Genomic DNA, 17240 nt, shown 5'->3' with positions numbered 1-17240 from the left:
ACCAGACAGCTCAAGCTGTCTCGCAGAACGAACGCTTCCACACTACTCGCTTCTTTGATCACAGCTTTGCCGCGCGGGAGCGGCATCGACACCTGGCGCGACCCTCAGCTCTTATCCACTCATTTTATACCTCACCCCACTGAAAAGTCCTGGTCCTTTTGTAGGTATCCTACTTCTGTATCATAGTATAGCAAAATGAAAAGTGTACCAGCTATTCCACTAGTCTACATACCACACACCTATCTCATACTCTTACACTCTACTATCACTCTTAACTCATAGAACTTATAGGTAAATGGACCGACGATATGATTTACATAATCGCAATTAACTGATCTAGTAGCTGTAAAGTTGCTATCGTAAATACAGGCTCAAGGAAAGCTTCCCATGATAATACGAATACATTTATAATTAATTACTATAGATTATACAACCTAGGTGCCTATAGCAGTTTACATAAGCTTTATTTATAATTTAATTGTTGGATTTAGAGCATGCCATATTTTGCCTATTAGGTTATCACAAGCTGAGGTCAGGTCAAATAATAGAATAAGTAGAGGATGTAAAAATATAGGTATAGTCGCCGTAATCGTTGTTACCTACATAGGCGTCCATCCTTTTTCTCCTAGATAGTTTTTAGGTAGTATCTTATTTTCCAGGATAGAACCAACACTAGATAGGATTCATATATTTTATTATTATTATATTTTTTTTAAGAGGTTTGACAGAGTGAGGGAACCTGTAACTGCCTATGGTCTTATATCGGTCACCCGAAAATCGAGAGAGAAGGAAGACAGGATAGGAGAAAGCCAGCCGTTCCGAGAACGAACATTATACCATCAGGATAAAATCCGGCCCGGGCGGGAATCGAACCCGCGGCCTAGCGCTTACAAGGCAGACGCACTACCAACTAAGCTAACTAGGCTGGCTATGGTTCATAATTATTCGTGTCTATTTAGCTAAAACTGTCGTAAGGAAAGTCGATTCAAAGTTGAAAATATGCCAGCCTAGTTAGCTTAGTTGGTAGCGCGTCTGCCTTGTCTCAGGATCGGTTTAGATTTTCGCAAAATCCTTTCTTATTGCACACCTAGACCATAAAAGGAATATTCCTACCAAATTTCAGCTTTCTAGGTGTTGTGGTTCTCGAGATAGAGCGATCAGTGTGTGAAATGTGAATGAGTGAATGGATCTCGTTCTTATAATATAAGATAGCTACTCATTTTCCTCACGAGGCTGAGTGGGCCCCGCAACAGCCAGTCACGGAATCAATCATTTGGATGACACAAATTTCTTGACGCCGCCGGGAATCGAACCCGGGTCTCCCGCGTGCAAGGCGAGCGCAGTGACCACTACGCCATGGGAGCTGACCGGACGACCTAGTGCTTACAAGCCAGGCAAGCTACTGTTCAAGCTAACGAGGCTGGTCTAAGGAAATGAACCTGGGACCATCTATTTTTAGTCCGTCCTTCCTTTATTATTACAATAGTAATTAAAAGGTATAAGGGACGGACTATTGTATTCGCTTCGGTGTCGTCTGTCAGTCTGTCCCCATAGAAGGACTTTTCCAAACCTAGTCGACTTATATGTCAAATTAAAGGTCTTTTTACCAGGATCACGAAAATGGTGGTGCAAATTTTGTCCAGAGAACCAAAAAGACAAAAAACAAAAAGCATTAGGGAAGGAGACAAGTAGACTACTAGACATGCATTAGGGAAGGAGACAAGTAGACTACTAGACATGCATTAGGGAAGGAGACAAGTAGACTACTAGACATGCATTAGGGAAGGAGACAAGTAGACTATTAGACATGCATTAGAATTACCTGCATGAATTTTCGTCTTATCAAAAATTAGGTACTCCCGACAATTTTCTTCTTCTTCTCCCACTCCCGGGTGGTGATAACGGATAAGGATTTGGAAATTGGCGAAAACAGATAAGGGTGCTTTATCAGGCCCCCCGTGCAAAAACTGAGACCTTTATAAGCAAAGGCCCGAATCCCAGTAGCTTCATTCAAACTGCAGCCATCATGAGAATCACCACTACTGTTCTGGTCGCTCTCATCGCTGTAGCCACCGCTAATGTGGTGAGCAACAGAAACTTTGGCTACAACAACAACAACTTCAACAACTACTACAACGGAAACAACAACAACAACGGAGGTAAGTAAGTCTATCTTGTTTCTATAGTGAAAATAGTGTTTTTTTTTTTACTTCAAAGTCCTTTTTTTATTCCTTCTAAGTCTCTTGTCCTCAATCTACTAGACATGCATTAGGGAAGGAGACAAGTAGACTACTAGACATGCATTAGGGAAGGAGACAAGTAGACTATTAGACATGCATTAGGGAAGGAGACAAGTAGACTATTAGACATGCATTAGGGAAGGAGACAAGTAGACTACTAGACATGCATTAGGGAAGGAGACAAGTAGACTACTAGACATGCATTAGGGAAGGAGACAAGTAGACTATTAGACATGCATTAGAATTACCTGCATGAATTTTCGTCTTATCAAAAATTTAGTACCTACATAGGTACTACCGACAATTTTCCTCTTCTCTAGACATGCATTAGGGAAGGAGACAAGTAGACTACTAGACATGCATTAGGGAAGGAGACAAGTAGACTACTAGACATGCATTAGGGAATGAGACAAGTAGACTACTATTAGACATGCATTAGAATTACCTGCATGAATTTTCGTCTTATCAAAAATTAGGTACCTACATAGGTACTCCCGACAATTTTCCTCTTCTTCTCCCACTCCCGGGTGGTGATAACGGATAAGGATTTGGAAATTGGCGAAAACAGATAAGGGTGCTTTATCAGGCCCCCCGTGCAAAAACTGAGACCTTTATAAGCAAAGGCCCGAATCCCAGTAGCTTCATTCAAACTGCAGCCATCATGAGAATCACCACTACTGTTCTGGTCGCTCTCATCGCTGTAGCCACCGCTAATGTGGTGAGCAACAGACACTTTGGCTACAACAACAACTTCAACAACTACTACAACGGAAACAACAACAACAACAACGGAGGTAAGTCTCTCTTGTTTCTATGAGAATCACCACTACTGTTCTGGTCGCTCTCATCGCTGTAGCCACCGCTAATGTGGTGAGCAACAGAAACTTTGGCTACAACAACAACTTCAACAACTACTACAACGGAAACAACAACAACAACAACAATGGAGGTAAGTCTCTCTTGTTTCTATAGTGAAAATAGTGTTTTTTTTTAACTTCAAAGTCCTTTTTTTATTCCTTCGAAGTCTCTTGTCCTCAATAGTGGAGATGCCTAAACTACCACTTACCTAAACTATCACTTTGTCCTTGTTTACCTACTATACCTACCTCTTTCTCTCTTCCTTCCATATGCCCATCCTCTCTTTCTTCCTTTATTTCTCTCTCTTTCTTTCTATCATGTTTCCTTCCTTTCTTTCTCTTTCTCCCTCTCTCTCCTACACACAGCGTGTAATGGGAGAAAATAGTGGAGATGTCAAAACTACCACTTTTACAGTTCTTCATCTACGGTTTTGTTTTCTCTCGATACTGTCACTGTCTCTCTCCAACATCTTCTATTTCTCTCCCTACAATATTATTTTCCCTCGCCCCTCCCTTTCTTTCATTCTTTCCTCTCACACACTCTTTCTCTCATCCGTATTGTATTGGGAGAAAGTAGTGGAGATGTCAAAACTACCACTTTTACAGTTCTTCATCTACGGTTTTGTTTTCTCTCGATACTGTCACTGTCTCTCTCCAACATCTTCTATTTCTCTCCCTACAATATTATTTTCCCTCGCCCCTCCCTTTCTTTCATTCTTTCCTCTCACACACTCTCTTTCTCTCATCCGTATTATATTGGGAGAAAGTAGTGGAGATGTCAAAACTACCACTTTTACATTTTTCTGCATTCCTTTGCTTTCCTCCCTCTCCAAGTCTCCATTACCTTTTTACATCTCTTAAGTTGGTGATATCTTTAAATTTCTTTTATCTTTTACTTTTTAAAGGTTTTCAATCTTTTACTTTTTGTACATTTCCATATTATAAGTAGGTAATTTATTATACCTAGTAGTGAGTGACACAGATTAATAACATCATTCCTTATGAGATAGGTACGTAGGGTATTTACCTACTGACAACTCTTTCCCATTTTGATCTGTGTTTCTAATTTACCTTCTCTTGATTCCTTTCATTTCTTACTTTGGCCATGCCTTTTCCACAAGTTTGGCCATGCCTCGGGATGAACTAGCGGGATTCCGGAGCGAAGCGACGGAATTCAGCTAGTAGATTAATAACATCATTCCTTATGAGATAGGTACGTAGGGTATTTACCTACTGAGAACTCTTTCCCATTTTGATCTGTGTTTCTAATTTACCTTCTCTTGATTCCTTTCATTTCTTACTTCCTTAATTAATTTCGATTTGAAATGCATACCCAACAGTTTATTGTAACGGCATCGTAATTATTATTTTCTCAGTCCTTTATAGGACCTAGCACACAAGCTAAGATTAACGATTATCCTAATCTTTCTTTTTCCACAGCCAATGTTCTGAACCAACAACAACTCCAAAACCAACAAAACGTCCTTCAACTCTTGGAAAATGTTTCTCAACCCAACCAAAACCAAAACCAGGCCAACATTGGACGCAACTTTGCTGCCAACTTCAACCCCAATCAATTCCAAGTACGTATTATAAGTGCCTTTCTAGTTTTTCGAAGTTCCAATATATTTTTTTTTTCTTTTAAATCAATGTCATGATTTTGACATTTGTGGGAATTGGCAATAATATAAATTTAATTCGACGCGACGGACGGCTCCGTAAGGGCCAAATTTAATACTCGTAAATTATTAATCTTATATTATAAGAACAAGTTTTCTATATTTTCCAAATTTGAAAACTGTTCAATGGATAAAATCCGCCCCGGGCGGGAATCGAACCCGCGGCCTAGCGCTTACAAGGCCGACGCACTACCAACTAAGCTAACTAGGCTGGCTCGTAAATTCTTACTTTTCTATATTTTCCAAATTTTGAAAACTGTTCAACAGTTCGTCTGAATACTTTAATAGTTCTGCAACACAATACTGTCTTCTATACCTAGCTTCCGCTTTCAACAAAAAATTAATAACACTCGTATACCTTCTTGCTTACAGAACCCTGAAGCTGCTCAGCAATACTTCCAAGCTTTCCAACAAGGCAAGCTTCAACAAAGAGGTTCTGCATTCTCTGTCCTGAACAACAACCAGCTGAACCAAGCTGTTCAACTCTTTGACCTGTTCTACTTCGCTAACACATCAAATGTCCCGAGCAAAGCTCCCTCGCAGGCAACACATGAATGTGTTTGTGCGCATACGTTTCTGCGCATTTCTTTCTGCTCCTCTGCAAGCGTGCTTGAATACTGGCTCTACCTAGCGGACGAAAAAAAAACAACTGCGTAAAGTTCGACGTCACACATCTTTGAACTCTTTTCGCTAACGACTTCAACACTTTCTATCAAGCTGCTGCCTTTGCCAGAGACAACATCAATGAAGGCCAATTCGTGTATGCTTTCTACACTGCTATCGTTCAACGCCCCGACACCAAATACATCGCTCTTCCTGCCATCTCTGAAGTTTACCCTCAACTCTTCGTTTTTTTTTTTTTTTTTTTTTTTTTTTTTTTTTGGAGTTTTGATCTCGGATTTGGATTTTTTTGGATGGATCGACCATTTATTTATAATTTTTACCCATTTGCAACTGCTCCATTTTTTCCTTATCGTCCGAAGAGAGGAGGACAGGATTAGAAGATAGAAGAAAGCCAGCTGTTCCGAGAACGAACCTTATATGTTTTTGATAAAAGTTTCGGGGGAGAATCGAACCTGCGACCCTAGCTCTTATAATATTTATACTGCTCGCATAGGACTGAAAAGTCCCTGTCTTTTGTAGGTATACCTACTTCTGCAAATCATAGTATAGCAAAATGAAAAATGTACCACTATACTCTTTCGGGGGAGAATCGAACCTGCGACCCTAGCTCTTATAATATTTATACTGCTCGCATAGGACTGAAAAGTCCCTGTCTTTTGTAGGTACCTACTTCTGTAAATCATAGTATAGCAAAATGAAAAGTGTACCAGTATTATAGGTCTACATACATATATTATACTCTTAACTCTTACTATACTCTTAACTCAATAGAACTTATAGGTAAATGGAGAGATAATGCATTTACATAATGAATTCAATGAAATTATGTACTGTAAAAGTTGCCTATGTGAAAATAAGCTCAAGGAAAGCTTAAACATGATAATAGATAATTTTATAATTAATTACTATAGATATACAACCTAGGTGCCTATAGCAGTTTACATAATGCTTTATTTATAATTTAATTGTGGATTTAGAGCATGCATATTTTGCTATTAATTATCAAGCTGAGGTCAGGTCAAATATAGAATAGAATAATGTAGAGATGTAAAAATATAGGTATAGTCCGTATGTTGTACCTAGGTCCATCCTTTTTCTCCTTAGATAGGTTTTAGGTAGGTATCTATTCCAGGATAGAACCAACACTAGATAGGATTCATATATTTTATTATTTTTTTTAAGAGGTTTGACAGAGGGAACTGTAACTGCTACGGTCTTATATCGTCCCGAAAAATCATTACATGAAAGTAAAATCGAAAAATTAAATCAAGAATAATAATAAACCGAATATTAAACAAATTAGGTAGGTACATAGGAACTTTTTTTTAATTAATATTTATTATAGTGTGCCAACATAGAATTATAATGTTATATACACAACACACATAGGAACTGATTTTCTCTAATCACGATCGAATAAAGTACGGGCTAAAAAATTCCCGGAGGGACGGGCCCAGCTTGTTAAACCTTGTGTTCAAAATAGTGGAAATGCCAAAGTAACAACAACTACAACGGAAACAACTACAACAACAACTACAACGGAAACAACTACAACAACAACAACTACAACGGAAACAACTACAACAACAACAACAACAATTTCAACGGAAACAACTACAACAACAACAACAATTTCAACGGAAACAACTACAACAACAAATACTGCTTTTTGGCGGTTTTCGGTGTAATTTAACAATATCTCGGGAACGGTATAAGCTAGAGACTTGAAATTTGGTATGTAGTTCATAAATGTGACAAGGATGCAACACAAAACGTTTGGTTGAGATGGTTGCTGCGCTTGGCGGTATTTTCACTGCTTTTGGACAGATTTCGACCGATTTTGGTTACAACTTGGAACGTCTATCCAATGGTTTACCTCAAGTTCAACAAATCGAATACGATCAACCAATCCAAGTGAGTTTCCTTCCGCTTTTATATTAGTGTAGGATATAGGTACTCGTAAATATAAGCACCACTTGGAAATCCATAGAATATACCTAGATGGATTCATTTAATTTATAGCTTGTTCTTATTGAGTAGATAATGGACTTTATCTACCCTAAAACCATGTGAGCAAGTAATGAAATGTGAGATGTGTTTAGTTAAGGAGTAAAACTAAAGAACAACTTGACGTTTTGAAGTTAGGGTAAAAGAACACTCAAATAAGCATCATTCAATAGGATAAGGAAAGTCGTGTGATGTTCACACCAGATTTTTTTTTTTTTCAGACCGGTTTCAACCCTCAACTTCAGTACGAAAACGGACAAGCCGTTCCCAACAGACCTGCCAATGTTCAAATCAAAAACAACCAAGCCAACAACAACAATAACGAAAACAACAACTTTGCCAACGCTTTCGTCAACTTTGTCAAGACCCACGAGAGAAGACTTTTCGATGCTGTCGACTCTAATGCCGTGAAGAACGTGAGTACCAGCATTATCCAGCTCAAATACATATGTATTAACTATTTTAGGTACAGTAGCAACAAGAACATAAACAACGGATTCGAGAACACCAACCAAAAGAACAACGGAAACAACTACAATCAACAAGAACATAAACAACGGATTCGAGAACACCAACCAAAAGAACAACGGAAACAACTACAATAACAACAACAACTTCAACAACAACAACCAAAACTACAATGGTAACAACTACAACAACGGAAACAACTTCAATAACAACAACAACAACTTCAACAACAACAACAACAACAACAACCAAAACTACAATGGTAACAACTACAACAACGGAAACAACTTCAATAACAACAACAACAACTTCAATAACAACAACAACAACTTCTTCAACAACAACCAAAACTACAATGGTAACAACTACAACAACGGAAACAACTTCAATAACAACAACAACAACAACTTCAACAACAACCAAAACTACAATGGAAACAACTACAACAACGGAAACAACTACAATAACAACTACAACAATGCCTTCAACAGCAAGAGCAGCTCAAGTGGATACTACTTCAACTACAACAACAATAATGGATACAACTACAACAACCAAAACAACTTCAACAATAACTACAATAACAACAACAATGGATACAACTACAATAACAACAACAATGGATACAACTACAATAACAACAACAACAACTACAACAACCAAAACAACAACTACAACAACCAAAACAACAACTACAACAACCAAAACAACTACAACAACCAAAACAACTTCAACAACAACAACTACAATAACAACAACAACAACAACTTCAACAACAACTACAATAACAACAACAACCAAAACAACTTCAACAACAACAACAACAACAACAACAACAACAACAACAACAACTTCAACAACCAAAACAACAACTACAACAATGGCTTTGGTTTCCGTGGGGAAATTTTCTATAACCAAAACAACAACTACAACAACCAAAACAACTACAACAACCAAAACAACTTCAACAACAACAACTACAATAACTACAATAACAACAACAACAACTACAATAACAACGACAACCAAAACAACTTCAACAACAACTACAATAACAACAACAACTTCAACAACCAAAACAACAACTACAACAATGGCTTTGGTTTCCGTGGGGAAATTTTCTATAACTACCTCCAACAAATTGTTGCCAGATACAACTTGGAACGTCTATCCAATGGTTTACCTCAAGTTCAACAAATCGAATACGATCAACCAATCCAAGTGAGTTTCCTTCCGCTTTCATATTAGTGTAGGATATAGGTACTCGTAAATATAGGCACCACTTGGAAATCCATAGAATATACCTAGATGGATTCATTTAATTTATAGCTTGTTCTTATTGAGTAGATAATGGACTTTATCTACCCTAAAACCATGTGAGCAAGTAATGAAATGTGAGATGTGTTTAGTTAAGGAGTAAAACTAAAGAACAACTTGACGTTTTGATTTTTACTTTCCTTATCCTATAGGAAGGAAAGTAATGTTATCGGGTCAAATTTTCGATGGTCAGATTTTAGTGCCAAAACACGTTTTGAGGTCCCTAGAGCCTAAATCCAAAGTTTCAGCCATTGGTCCGTGTGTGTGTCTGTGTGTCTGTCTGTCTGTCTGTCTGTCTGTAAACAAAATATCTCGAGAACGGTAAAAGCTAGAGACTTGAAATTTGGTATGTAGATGTCAAATATGACAAGGATGCGACACGAAACTTTTGGTTAAGACCGGTGCAACGGTTGGCGGCATTTTACCGCTTTTTGGCGGTTTTCGGTGCAATTTAACAATATCTCGGGAACGGTATAAGCTAAAGACTTGAAATTTGGTATGTAGTTCACAAATGTGACAAAGATGCAACACAAAACGTTTGGTTGAGATGGTTGCTGCCCTTGGCGGTATTTTGACCGCTTTTGGACAGATTTCGACCGATTTTGGCGGTTTTCAGCTATAGCGACAAAACGGTTAGACATATTGTAAAAGTTATGGTAAAAGAACACTCAAATAAGCATCATTCAATAGGATAAGGAAAGTCGTGTGATGTTCACACCAGATTTTTAACATACATTTACTCACCTTAATAGGGGAAGCCTCGTCGCCTGGATCCACCTCCTTCGCCTGTCCCTTCATCATGTACTCTCGGATTTTCTCCTTGATCAGTGACGTCACACAAATGTCGTTATTCGACAGCGGAATGATCGTGGTCGTCTTCGGGAGAATCGGCCGAAGTTCGGACATGATCGGTTAACCTCGGGAAATGTTTCACGCATGCGCCGTGAATGATCAGCGAGGGAAAGGGACTCTGGTGGCGATATGAGACCGGAAAGTTTGAGGGGTCCGTTGTTGGGCGCACCGTTTTCGGCTTATAAGGTCAAGAATACCTAATTCGACTGTACCGAGTAGTGAGGGGGATGAAAAGTCCAAGGGTGGAGTTTTAAGGCGCTTTGCCTTGGTGGCCAAATCAAGAACGACTTGTTGTGAAGGTCATGGGGCTGTGGCTTATATTGGCTCGAGATCTGAAATAGAGAAACAGAGTTGAATTAAAAATAAAATCCCAGCTAAGTAACAACAACAACGGAAACAACTACAATAACAACAACAACTACAACAACGGATACAACTACAATAACAACAACAATCCCTTCAACAGAAAGAGCAGCTCAAGTGAATACTACTTCAACTACAACAACGGATACAACAACAACCAAAACAACAACTACAACAATGCCCAAAACAACTTCAACAACAACCAAAACAACAACTACAACAATGCCCAAAACAACTTCAACAACAACCAAAACAACAACTACAACAACCAAAACAACTACAACAACCAAAACAACTACAACAACCAAAACAACAACAACAACAACAACAACAATGCCCAAAACAATTTACTTACAACGACTACGCTAGAGTCAACGTCAACAATGCCGTAAACAGCAACAAGAACAACAACGGTAACAACTACAATAACAACAACTTCAACGGAAACAACTACAATAACAACAACAACTACAATAACAACAACTTCAACGGAAACAACTACAACAATAACAACAACAACTTCAACGGAAACAACTACAACAATAACAACAACAACAACTTCAACGGAAATAACTACAACAATTAACAACAACAACTTCAACGGAAACAACTACAACAATAACAACAACAACAACTTCAACGGAAATAACTACAACAATAACAACAACAACAACTACAACGGAAACAACTACAATAACAACAACAACTACAACGGAAACAACTACAATAACAACAACAACTACAACAACGGAAACAACTACAATAACAACAACAACGGAAACAACTACAATAACAACAACTACAACAACGGATACAACTACAATAACAATAACAACAACTACAACAACGGAAACAACTACAATAACAACAACAACGGAAACAACTACAATAACAACAACTACAACAACGGATTCAACTACAATAACAACAACAACAACAACAACAACAACAACAACAACAACAACGGAAACAACTACAATAACAACAACAACTACAACAACGGATACAACTACAATAACAACAACAATCCCTTCAACAGAAAGAGCAGCTCAAGTGAATACTACTTCAACTACAACAACGGATACAACAACAACCAAAACAACAACTACAACAATGCCCAAAACAACTTCAACAACAACTACAACAACCAAAACAACAACTACAATAATGCCCAAAACAACTTCAACAACAACCAAAACAACAACTACAACAACCAAAACAACAACTACAACAACCAAAACAACTACAACAACCAAAACAACTACAACAACCAAAACCAACGGTAACAACTACAATAACAACAAAAACTACAATAACAACAACAACTTCAACGGAAACAATTACAACAATAACTTACTTACAACGACTACGCTAGAGTCAACGTCAACAATGCCGTAAACAGCAACAAGAACAACAACGGTAACAACTACAATAACAACAAAAACTACAATAACAACAACAACTTCAACGGAAACAATTACAACAATAACAACAACAACAACTTTAACGGAAACAACTACAACAACAACTACAACGGAAACAACTACAATAACAACAACAACAACGGATACAACTACAATAACAACAACAACTACAACAACGGAAACAACTACAATAACAACAACTACAACGGAAACAACTACAATAACAATAACAACAACAACTACAACGGAAACAACTACAATAACAACAACAACAACTACAACGGAAACAACTACAATAACAACAACAACAACTACAACGGAAACAACAACAACTACAACAACGGAAACAACTACAATAACAACAACAACAACGGATACAACTACAATAACAACAACAACAACAACGGAAACAACTACAATAACAACAACAACTACAACAACGGAAACAACTACAATAACAACAACAACAACAACAACAACAACAACTACAACAACGGATACAACTACAATAACAACAACAATCCCTTCAACAGAAAGAGCAGCTCAAGTGAATACTACTTCAACTACAACAACGGATACAACAACAACCGAAACAACAACTACAACAATGCCCAAAACAACTTCAACAACAACCAAAACAACAACTACAACAACCAAAACAACAACTACAACAACCAAAACAACAACTACAACAACCAAAACAACAACTACAACAACCAAAACAACAACTACAACAACCAAGACTCTTCATAGGGACATTCGGATGTTCCTAATCTCACATCACTTTACTTTACCAGATAATGCAGAGTGCAGAGTTGCAGACCCATCACTTTGATATAAACGTAACGTTAGGTATGGGTAAAAAATCAGATGTTCCTAATCTCACATCACTTTACTTTACCAGATAATGCAGAGTGCAGAGTTGCAGACCCATCAGTTTGATATAAACGTAACGTTAGGTATGGGTAAAAAATCAGTAATAATAATAATAATAACTAATAACAGTGTTCATTTATACTGCCCGCATTGGACTGAAAAATCCCTTTACTCCAGCAGTAGGCTACTACCATTATTGTGGTCAATATGTTCCTAATCTCACATCACTTTACTTTACCAGATAATGCAGAGTGCAGAGTTGCAGACCCATCAGTTTGATATAAACGTAACGTTAAGTATGGGTAAAAAATCAGTAATAATAATAATAACTAATAACAGTGTTCATTTATACTGCTCGCATTGGACTGAAAAATCCCTTTACTCCAGCAGTAGGCTACTACCATTATTGTGGTCAAATTCTCAAATTATTTTGAGTATGAAATTCCATACTCGTACCTTGGCTGGGATTGAACCCACGCCCTCCTGTTTACCAGGCGAGCGTCTTGACCTACACCACCGAGGCAGTTTCTGGATAGTTGGACTTTTTACGAGTCAGCTTGCCTTATCTCAGCTAGGCTCTCGGATCACTGGACTTTATTTTATCTGAGTGGCAATAAAAGAGTTCTCAAAAGGCTCCTTTTGCATCAAATATAATCGCCGCGGCACGGACCCTGTAATTATCTCAGCACTCCATATCTTCAGAAAATTCACTCCTCCCCCCCCCCATCATCAAGAAAAAAGGCAGCCTAGTTAGCTTGGAGGGTAACGCGTCTGCCTTGTAAGCGCTAGGTCGTGGGTTCGATTCCCGCCCGGGACAAACATTATATTGAAGGGTTCATTCTCGGAACGGCTGGTTTTCTCCCATCCTGTCCTTCTATCTTCGGTTTCAGGTATACCTCCGTTGTTATAGTTCCCTACATACACAAAACATCCCGTTTCAGGAGGGGAGAGGGGTCCACCGTGCTAAGCACCACACCACTGAGGTTGGTTTATAGGTAATTATGTACCTCTTAAGGTCTGGTTCATAGGTTAACAGTTAACACCCATACGAGGTCTGATTAAACTGTTTGTTTAAATCCCATACAAGGTCTGGTTAAAATGTTTCCACCTGAATCACCAGCAATATGACCATGCTTACCTACCTATGTACCTATATGAGCCAAGCAATGGCATCAAACAAAAACTTGAGATTACTTAAGTTAATCAAGATCCATCATGATGGAAAAAAGGAAATTTTCATGGAGTTTAACATAACAGCAAAAGCAACCTGATAAACCTCCGGAGCGGAGTGGGAACGTATTACACTAGTCTTGCACTCCGGAGAGCCATTTTCTTCTAAAAGAACAAAAACACGCTGGGCCCGTCCCTCCGGAAATGTTTTAGCCCGTAGTTTTAAAGAAAATTTTTGTTTAAATCCCATACAAGGTCTGGTTAAAATGTTTCCACCTGAATCACCAGCAATATGACCATGCTTACCTACCTATGTACCTATGAGCCAAGCAATGGCATCAAACAAAAACTTGAGATTACTTAAGTTGATCAAGATCCATCATGATGGAAAAAAGGAAAATTTCATGGAGTTGAACATAACAGCAAAAGCAACCTGATAAACCTTCGGAGCGGAGTGGGAACGTATTACACAAGTCTTGCACTCCGGAGAGCCATTTTCTTCTAAAAGAACAAAAACACGCTGGGCCCGTCCCTCAGGAAATGTTTTAGCCCGTAGTTTTAAAGAAAATCAGTACCTATGTACCTACCTAATTTGTTTAATATTCAGTTTATTATTACGAGTATTATTGACTTGATTTTACTTTCATGTAATGATTTAAAATCAAGACTAGAGCCCGTTCTCCCTTTATTCCTTTTGATGTTTAAACCTACCTAATTTGTTTAATATTCAGTTTATTATTACGAGTATTATTGACTTGATTTTACTTTCATGTAATGATTTAAAATCAAGACTATATAGAGCCCGTTCTCCCTTTATTCCTTTTGATGTTTAGGTCACCCATCCATTTATTGGCCTTGCTCGGCGTAGCTTAACATAGGTGACGCTACAATCGGTCTTAAATTATCGACTGAAGTGTTATTTAAAATTTCCTTGAGTTCATAGGTCGTCGCGACAAATTTCAAGATCAGAGCTCATTTGTGTGAGAAAATGTGAAAAAAATCCCCAAAAACCAGTTTTTTTTCCCGTTTAAATCACCCATCCATTTATTGGCCTTGCTCGGCGTAGCTTAACATAGGTGACGCTACAACCGGTCTTAAATTATCGACTGAAGTATTATCTAAAACCTTCTCACTTTGAGTTCATAGGTCGTCGCGACAAATTTCAAGATCAGAGCTCATTTGTGTGAGAAAATGTGAAAAAAAATCCCCAAAAACCAGTTTTTTTTTCAACTACAACAACAACAACAACAACCAAAACAACAACAATGCCCAAAACAATAACAACTACAACAACAACAACAATTACAACAATGCCCAAAATAACAACCAAAACTACAACGGACAGAACAAGAACTTCAGAGCTTACCAACAACGTCTGAACCACAAGCCCTTCAACTATCGCGTTGTCGTCAACAGCAACCAAAACCAACCAGCCATCGTCAGAGTATTCATTGGACCCAAGTTCAACCAAAACGGAAAACCCCTGAACGCTGAACAACAACGTCAAAACTTCGTTCTTCTGGACAAAGTTGCCGTCCAATGTAAGTATACATTATGTAGTATACATAGTTTAGTTTAGGCCTGTTCTGGTATTATGGGTTCAAGCCTAGTTGAGATATGGAAAATTGTTCTCAAAATCTTCTAACAACAAGCGACAGATGTTCCCTTCTTATTACTTTATTAAAAGCTTTTTTTTACTATAAGAATTCTATACCTTATCCGTAAGAACCCTGGCCTGAAATTAAGAGTAGATAGGTAAATGCGCTTTTATCAAATATCAGTCAAGGATTCTTAAGGATTCCACAAGAAAAGTACGCTTTACTGTGGTTACGCGTATTTCTGTCACCGCGTTTTAGGGGGACCACAAGTTGATACAAAAATACCAGAGGTAAAGTTAGACGAAAGAAAATTTCCAGGGCAACTCGAGGCAAAGCACCTGAAATGAGATTAGCGCATTTTGAAAAGTTAAAGGGCATCATAAAATGTAATAATTACTTGATAACGGATTTTTTTCACCATCACCTCTAGAGGAAAAGTCAAATGGTACTCCCTATATAAACCCGAACGTTTGGTCTAAAGGTTAGGTAATTCGTAAGCGATTATCATGAAGACTACAAGTGCTTTGGTGTTTCTAGTAATAGTCGTGTCGTGTACGGCACAAAACTTCGGCTTAAATGGGGGTAAGATCAGAAATTCATTTATTAAAGTCACATATTATTTCCACTTTTAGCTTCTTAAAACTTGAAAGCAAAGTTTTCAGCTATCGGTCTATTTTCCTGATTAACTTTAAAGCTTGTATAGTTTTCAAACGCTTTCTACTTTTTTTTTTTTCAAGTGTTTCTAGTGTGGTGTACTTAGAATAAGGAGCTTTTGAAGTGTAGGTGCTTACTCATTTAAATATCAAGTCTAACGTAGTTTAGTACTAAGGGCGAGGTCCACAAAGTGAGACTCTGCTTTACCACGAATTAAACTTCGTTAAACTCCGTTCAACAAAAGTCTCCATTACCTTTTTACATCTCTTAAGTTGGTGATATCTTTAAATTTCTTTTATCTTTTACTTTTTAAAGGTTTTCAATCTTTTGCTTTTTGTACATTTCCATATTATAAGAAGTAGGTAATTTATTATACCTAGTAGTGAGTGACATCTTATCTTATATTATAAGAACGAGATCCATTCACTCATTCACATTTCATAGTTCACACACTGATCGCTCTATCTCTAGAACCACAACACCTAGAAAGCTAAAATTTGGTAGGAATATTCCTTTTATGGTCTAGGTGTGCAATAAGAAAGGATTTTGCGAAAATCTAAACCGATCCTGAGATATGATCAATTTTTGATCGCTAAAATCACCATAAGAAATACACAGAGTGCAGAGACTGAGGGAGAGAAAACTTTTCCTCGCTCGCCAAATATTTGAGTTTCGTTTATGTTTTTAGTTTGACAAGTTCGGCCATGCCTTTTCCACAAGTTTGGCCATGCCTCGGGATAAACTAGCGGGATTCCGGAGCGAAGCGACGGAATTCAGCTAGTATCTTATATTATAAGAACGAGATCCATTCACAGTTCACACACTGATCGCTCTATCTCGAGAACCACAACACCTAGAAAGCTAAAATTTGGTAGGAATATTCCTTTTATGGTCTAGGTGTGCAATAAGAAAGGATTTTGCGAAAAGCTAAACCGTCCCTGAGATATGATCAATTTTTGATCGCTAAAATATCCATAAGAAATACACAGAGTGCAGAGACTGCCGGAGAGAAAACTTTTCCTCGCTCGCCTAATATTTGAGTCTGAGGTCCCTAGAGCCTAAATCCAAAGTTTCAGCCATTGGCCCGTGTGTGTGTCTGTCTGTAAACAAA

The 17240-nt window shown here is 37.9% G+C and overlaps 2 protein-coding genes across 2 annotated transcripts in view; both read left to right on the top strand.

The window, feature by feature from the left end:
- Nucleotides 1–15972, top strand: part of LOC108253070 (homeobox protein 2-like) — a 28273-nt gene extending 12301 nt beyond the window's left edge. Inside the window, 12 exon segments of the mRNA XM_026827654.1 lie at nucleotides 2005–2083; nucleotides 2809–2977; nucleotides 4538–4680; nucleotides 5149–5307; nucleotides 7629–7873; nucleotides 9027–9096; nucleotides 11025–11690; nucleotides 11692–11761; nucleotides 11803–12583; nucleotides 13499–13556; nucleotides 15223–15418; nucleotides 15962–15972. Of these exon segments, the coding sequence (XP_026683455.1) occupies nucleotides 2005–2083; nucleotides 2809–2977; nucleotides 4538–4680; nucleotides 5149–5307; nucleotides 7629–7873; nucleotides 9027–9096; nucleotides 11025–11690; nucleotides 11692–11761; nucleotides 11803–12583; nucleotides 13499–13556; nucleotides 15223–15418; nucleotides 15962–15972 (2647 nt within the window).
- The window catches only part of LOC103514781 (hemocyanin 1), a 19428-nt gene continuing 18113 nt past the window's right edge, over nucleotides 15926–17240 (top strand). Inside the window, exon 1 of the mRNA XM_017446359.2 lies at nucleotides 15926–16057. Coding sequence (XP_017301848.1) covers nucleotides 15982–16057 — 76 coding nt within the window. The 5' untranslated portion in view covers nucleotides 15926–15981. The remainder of the gene's footprint in view (nucleotides 16058–17240) is intronic.

This window comes from Diaphorina citri, unplaced genomic scaffold (assembly GCF_000475195.1).
Source record: "Diaphorina citri unplaced genomic scaffold, Diaci psyllid genome assembly version 1.1 scaffold1222, whole genome shotgun sequence".
Classification (NCBI taxonomy): domain Eukaryota; kingdom Metazoa; phylum Arthropoda; class Insecta; order Hemiptera; family Psyllidae; genus Diaphorina; species Diaphorina citri.
The sequence above is the reverse complement of the archived record's forward strand: the minus strand, read 5'-3'. Positions and strand labels throughout refer to the sequence as shown.